The 7508-nt window shown below is 36.2% G+C and overlaps 1 protein-coding gene across 1 annotated transcript; it reads left to right on the top strand.

The window, feature by feature from the left end:
- Nucleotides 1-5815: 5815 nt before the first annotated feature.
- On the top strand, nt 5816-6462 carry LOC141403632 (uncharacterized). The gene has a single exon (XM_073986364.1). The coding sequence runs from the start codon at nt 5832-5834 to the stop codon at nt 6348-6350; it is 519 nt and encodes a 172-aa protein (XP_073842465.1). The 5' UTR covers nt 5816-5831; the 3' UTR covers nt 6351-6462.
- Nucleotides 6463-7508: the final 1046 nt, after the last annotated feature.

Raw genomic sequence — 7508 nt, forward strand, 5'->3', positions numbered from 1 at the left:
GTATTACAAAATTGTTGGTATAGCTTCTAGTGTAGGGAATTTAGTCATGGTTTATTTGTCTCAGTAATAATTATAAAAAAAAAATAAATAAAAAATAATAAATAACGACATTAATACTAAAAAACTATTTTATTTAATTTTACATTTGAGAAAATGGTGGATCAGTAATAGAAATATTATATCTTAATATTATATATTATGATTCAGCTTCCAGGAAATTATGGTATTGATTGATTCTGACAAGTAGGTCGACCATTTGGCAAACAAATAAGTTATGTTTAAAAAATAACACTCCCAAGACACGGACATGTTAAATCGGATATGAGACTCCTTACAAATTTACATTATAGTAGAATCAAATTTTATTCATACATTCATTTATATTATTAACTTAACGAGAGAAATTCCTTTTGGTCCATTATCCACTTGCACGTGGGTATTTATGTACATCAGGGTGTCTAAAATGCTTAAAATATAATAAATACAAAATATTATGGCGTACGATTAATGGTAACATGTGCCAAGTGAGTAAATTTCATGAAATCGAGGGTTGCATTTGAAAATTTTACCCATTCATAATTGTGACCTAAGACAAATGACGAAAATGTTAGAAAACACCGTCCTACAGCCAAAATTACACATAAACCGGACTGTATACGTCTGAAACTATAGGCAAAAAATGGAGTAAAATGGCACTTAAGATTTTTCGTTTCCTTATCCTGTTGACCTTTTAAAGGACACTCAAATTTAAAAGGACAATTTTTTTCAAAAAAAATATTTTAAATACTTGTTCTCATCGCACTATGCTGGTGTTGTTGTCATATTATATAATTGTTCCACAAACATCCCATAAGGGACAAGGAAGACTTGGGACCTACAGTTTATCGCCGAGTCCGAACGGCGTGTCTAAGACACCACTTTTGTAGAGAAGTTTTACATGGCTGAAATACTTAGGAAATGTCGCCAACAGTACTGAGGGGTATTTTGCCACCGTTGCCTGGCCGGGGAATCGAACCCACGACCTTATATGTGCAAGGCAGGTGTGCATACCATTGCACCACGATGGTTGCTGTCATATTAAAGACGAGAATATTGGCTTTATATAATTATTTTAATTTATTGCTTTCAAGGATAACAAGGACATCAAAAATGTCCTTGAAAAATTAAATTCTAAAAATACTTTTGAAAACATCCTTCAACTTTTTTCAAAAAAATAAATGTTAATATCCTTTATTTAGTGCAATACTTCCCGAAATTTCAATATCCTAGCATTGCAAGTTATTTTTTAATAAATATTTACTTGAAATTCTTCAAAGAAAACAATACATTTTATTTTACATCATTGTGCGACACGAACCAAATTAAAAAAAATTACGAACTAACCATATTCTATATATAATTGTTCCACAAACATCCCAGAAGGGACAAGGGAGACTTCTCTCATATCAATGAGTGCAACCCGATTCATATTAGCTCAATGATATGGGAAATAATGTTTATCGCCGAGTCCGAACGGCATGTCTTAAGACACCACTTGTAAAGAAGTTTTACATGGTTGAAATACTTGTCGGGGAATTGAACCCACGACCTTCTTCGTGCAAGGCGGGTGTGCATACCATTGCAGCACGGTGGCACCCAATAGCATGATAGAATACCAAAAATAAGAAGACTCATGTCCCGGCGTTTTTCCCCATCACTTCCACGTTCGCGGTTATGGGCCCCCAAAGGCTTGAGGGCTTGTTGTCAAAAGGGATAATTTTGCCAGGCTCGTATTTTCTAAACCGCCAAGAATTTTAATTTGGTCTCGGAGGCAAAGTTGCAGCTCTTATCTTAGAGAACTAATTCTGAACACATAAAATCCACCAAAAGAAACCTTCAAGGTCAAAATCGCCAAGGTCAAATTTCCTTTATAATTTTTTCTAGGGTTTGGTCTACAGATATCAAACTGATCAAAACTGAAGCAAACAACCCACTAAAAAATTGTTCCTTAGATATCAATAAACATGTTTCTAGAACATACGAACTTTGTAGAAATGGTTCTTACAGGTCAAAATATCAAAACAAATTCCATTTTTATCCTTTTTATATCCTCAGCCTTGAGGCTAGAAACATTTGCCTCCTCGCGAACGGATCAACCGATTCGAACCAAATTTTGGGTATGATAATATTATGTCCAAACTTAGTTTAAGTTCGAACTCCTTAAGGTTTAAAATTTTCCAGTAAAATGGTGTGAACCATTTGATTTGGTCCAAACTTCGCATATCGTATTTTTCCTTTGGGTACCTCCCACACAAAATTCGGATAAAGTGAAGTTTAAGAGCTCCTCTCGGCTCGTTCTGAAATTTTTTTCGGTTGGTTGTCCTTGCGGCTCCCTGTACGACGGTACAATATTTTTCTTGCAGAAGTCCGTACTTCCTGAGATATTGGCCTAAAAGAAACCGTGACGGCACCAACCAAAATGGCAAATCCGCAAGATAATTGTCGCATTGAGTTTCTGATTGGTGCACACTTCGTCCATCGTATTATTTCATCCAGTCATGTATCAGGTTTGAATATGGACTATATCGGTGCACTCCTTTGGGTACCTCCCTAGGAAAAAGTAAAGTTTATAATCTCCTCTCGCATTGTTTTGAATCTTTTTTCAGTAGGTTGTTCTAGCGGCCTCATTCACTACGCTACAATTTTTTTTTTCTGGATAATGGTCCAAAAGCTCGAAAACCCTGCCGGCACATACTAAAATGGCTATTGTGCAAGATAACTCTAAAACTGATTTAATATTTCGAGTCCTTTATGAAAAGTTTGGTTACTAAAAATGTTTGGTATATGTCGGTGCTTTGGTATAGCCCCACATTGCAGTACCTACAGATTTTAAAGCCAACTCTTGGTGCAAAATCGATCTATTTTACATACGGCATAATTATTGTGTTTGGTTTTGTTTTTTCTTGTCAGCCGTATATCTAAGTCAGCACAGTTGACTGATACTTTCTTACTTGTTTTCTCCGGTTCTGGTGCATAGATACTTAACCGCTCAAAATTAAAGAAACAATCAACAGGTATCAGGAACAGTCTATGAACGGTCCTTATCTGTAAACCAAAACCCTAGAAAAAATTATAAAGGAAATTTAACCTTGACGATTTTGACCTTGAAGATGTCTTTTGGTGGATCTTATGTGTTCAGAATTAGTTCTTTAAGACAAGAGCTACAACTTTTCCTCCGAGAGCAAAAATAAAATTCTTAGCGGTATAGAAAAAATGAGCCTGGCAAAGTGATCTCTTTTGACAACAAGGCCTTAAAACTTTGGGGTCCATAACCGCGAAAGTGGAAGTGATGACATTTTTGATGTCCTTCTTATCCGTGAATGCAATAAATGAAAATTATTGTTTTTTTCAGCGGCCAAATATCCGCGTAAATGTATAAAACACATTTGCATTTGAAAAACGAAAAGTTCTAGGACAGAGAAGCCATTACATAGTCGATACGTCTGAAGATCTGCTTTACCACCAGTGAAATCAGGTAACGTAATTTGGTGACTATGTGGGTTTGAGTCCTTGGCTTTCCTTTTTCACTTGCAAATAATTTCCGATCATCAAGCTTAACTCTAAACGAGCAAATTAATAGAAAATTATTGTCCTTTGAAATTTGAATGTCCTTTAAAAGGTCAACAGGATGTTTTCTCATCTTAAGAGCCATTTTTCTCCATTTTCAGACGTATAAAGTTCGGTTGATGAGTAACGCAATTTTTTCAATATTGTCGGACGGTGAAATCGGTTGCGATGTTGACATTGTCCCATACGTATTACTATGGAAATAAAAATGGCTCACTTGACACTTCTGTGTCTAGACTCAGATCCAATATGCCTTGTGAACTACTGTGCCACGCCGTTATATATTGGGTGGTTGTCTATGGTACTTCTCTAGATTCCGTTTTTCAATGCAAACTCCCGAGATCCTTTAGCGCAAATCCGAAAAAATACATATTATTTTTGAAATGAAATGTAAACAAACATGTTGCAGTAGTTGACATGCCCGACGTACACACATAAGGTAAATGGTACGATATCTGATAAGTACATAACATTTTCCGGCGTTTAATAAACTCTCAGCAAAATGGTAGCCCCATTTAAAGAGTGTTTAAGCTATAAGTGTCTGATGTCTTACTATGTTCGACGGGTCATTTGGATTTGGTAATAAAAATATGGTATACACAATTCGTGTTCCTAAACCTCTATAAATAGTCCACACACGAAAGCTGAATACCTCGCATTCCCCAAAATCTAGCATAGCAAGTCCTCCAGTGTTTCATCAGCCAATGATTCTGCATAAAGTATCCAGCAACCTACTGTAAATCCCGTTTGTCGTTTCACTACCAAATAAAAATTACTTTTCTGGTTAACATGCTCGCCTTGCATGGGGAAGTTTGTGGGTGCGATCCTCTGGCCAGACAATATACCACATTTTCAACTTTGGTTAAACCAAGCTTAATAATAGCTTTGTTCCTTTATGTTCCATTTTTAACTCGGAAAGCGTTCGTTAACCCCAAAAAGTAGTAAAACTTAAAGAAACATTTAAGAGAGAGCATGCCAAGATTTCTTTCTCTTTTACTATTTTCTGCTCGACAAATTTCGTGGTGTAAAAAGTGGAAAATCTATCAAACTGCTGATTTGACATTTATTTGACAATTAAGGAAAAATAAAAGAGAAAACAACGCGCACTGTCAAAGCAAAATAAAAAGAAATAAAATAAAAGTATAAATAATAAAAAAAATTAAACCAATGATATAAAAAATAATAAACAGTGACATTTATTTTGTTTGTTATTATTTTTTAGGAACCATGTTTGTTTTACTTTGCTACGAGATCTACTATTTTTTCATTCCTTTACTTTTGTGCAAAACTTTTTACGTGAGAGCAATTTTGACAGTTTTCTCTTTTGCTATTTTTACTATTAAAAAGGTAAAGGAACAAAGCTTATAATTTTAGCTTCATTCTCTATTCCAGACATATTTTCTACAAGACACATAGAGCTATGTCAAACGCGCTGTTTAGGCTCGACGATGAGAAGGATAAACCAAATCATTGGACTAGAAAAAGAGCAGAACAACATTCTCTGAATGAAATAAGAACTTTTCATTGTAAATGTTTAAATAATAACCAATTTTTTTCCCGAGTAACTTTACATTACTTTGTAATGGTTTTTTTGTACTATATGGCTTCCAAAATTTTGCTTGCTTTTCTCTATACTGATTCGTGTTGTCAGGAAAATCCAATGTTAACTAATGGAATGCCTAGTCGTATAGCCTGAGACATTGATTTTAGTAACCACAATTCTTAAGTAGTATGTATGTGAATTTCTGTTGTAAATATTATTAATCTAAAATATCCAAAAACAAAAAAGTAAAATAAGTGAATTTTTTTGGGGAATTTCTGTCATAGGCATATTTTGTGGGCGCTTCCGGAAGAAACTATCATAGGAAGTAAACCACTTCAGTGTTCACGTTCAAGGTACTCTGGACATAGTATTGAAATTATTAATTGCTGGCATGTGGGCGCTTCAGTTTAAAAGAAAACCCCCATGAGTTATTAAAATATGCCGATCAGGTAACAGCAACACCAACACCATTGGTCAGCAAACAGTAACAAGAACTAAACGAAAATCGAAATAAAACACAACTTACAAACAAAGGTATTACTAAAACACGTACGAAATAATACAACAACAATAAATGTCTTGTATTCTAAACAAAAAATATGTTGTATAAATAGTCTGGAGAACTGTGAATTTGTTATCAGTTGTCTTCCATTCAACGCTCAATTAATCCCTAAATTCAAACATGGCTAAATTCATGCAAATCCTTTTCGTTGCCTTCTTGGCTTTTGCTTTGGTTGCTGCTGAACCCAAACGTTTCCAAGCTAGACGCAATCGTTTCTTGGCCCGTCAAGAAGTAGCTGAAGAAGCCGTTACCCCCTATCCCTCGGCTGATGAATTGAAACCTGAAGTACCATTCAATGAAGCTGAAGCTCCAGTAGAAGAAGTTCCTGTAGAAGAAACTCCAGTAGAAGAAGAAACTCCCAACCAACCTGATGAAGTCTATGGCCCACCAGAAACTGATGAAGTTGTCCCAGTTGTCGAAGAAGAAGATGCCGTTGCTGTAGCTGAAGAAGAAGCTGTTGCTGCCGAAGAAGCTGCCGCTGAAGAAGAAGCTGTTGAATCTGCTCGTTTGACTGCCCGTCGTGCTGGTGCTCGCAAAAGTGCCGTCCGTGCCGCCAAATTGCGTAAAGCTGCCCCAGCCCGCCTCCAACGCCAGCGCCAATTCGTTGCTCAACCCGTCTTCTACTACATTACCCAATAAGCTAACTGAAGCCATAGAAGATGTTGGGAGAATAATTCTCACGTTCATGTATTAATTTCATTAATTTTTATTGTTTTCATATTATTTTGAAATCAAATTTAGTCATGTTGAAATTGTTCAGGGGGAAAAATAGTTATTAATTTTTTAAATAAAACGAAAAAAAATCAAGAAATATTTTTCTTTAAATTAATTAAGACAGCTTAGTTCCAATGTACATAATAACAGATGATTGTAGGTTAGAGCCAGACATGCCTATCTAAGATCGTGGTTTATACCAGACAACACTACTGGATTCTATATTGGTTAAGTCCTGTCTACAAGAGAATTCAGTTTATTGCCACTTCTTCAGTCGTTTTTAATGCTGGCGATCTTCGTTGTCCTGATTACAAGGTTAACGTTTTTTTTTCTTGTGGAAATCCATATTCTCGACCCAAGGACCAAGTTGGGCCTCATCGGAATAATGATTTTAGACCCGATGTATGTTTGGACGAAATCCGTTTATGACAATTTGGATACGTTTTAGTCCTGTTCGTTCGTATGTCTGTTTGGCTGCCTAAAGCACACATTTACTGTCGAACGGATCAACCGATTCGATACAAAATTTGAAACTCGCAATATTTTTCCCACTTAGATAAAGTTCGAAGATGGGCCATCCACTTGTTTGCGCCATCTATTCCTTGGCCTGCCAATTCTGCGTGCACCGACAAGCGGTCCGTATTTATACGCCTATTTAGCGGGTTCATCATCGCTCATTCTTATGATATGGCCCAGCCAACGCAATCGCTGCATCTCGATACGTTTAACAATGTCGTTGTATAGCAGATACAGCTCGTGGTTCATGCGACGTCGATATTCACCGTCAACGCAGATTGGTCCGTAGATCTTTCGAAGAATTTTTCTCTCAAACACACCAATCACTGCCATGTCTGCTTGCGCAAGTACCCAGGCTTCGGAGCCATACATAAGCACAGGTAGTATCAGTGTTTTGTAGAGCGTTATTATTGCTTGACGAGATGTGGCTTTGTTTTTAAAACTGCTTACTTAAACCATAGTAGCATCTGTTGGCCAATACAATTCTTCTTCTTATTTCACAACTGATGTTGTTTGTTGTGTTTACGGAGGTGCCGAGGTAGACGAAGTCTTTTACTACCTCAATAT

The sequence above is a fragment of the Musca autumnalis genome, unplaced genomic scaffold, assembly GCF_047663935.1.
Source record: "Musca autumnalis isolate F117 unplaced genomic scaffold, ASM4766393v1 scaffold_4, whole genome shotgun sequence".
In the NCBI taxonomy this organism is placed as follows: domain Eukaryota; kingdom Metazoa; phylum Arthropoda; class Insecta; order Diptera; family Muscidae; genus Musca; species Musca autumnalis.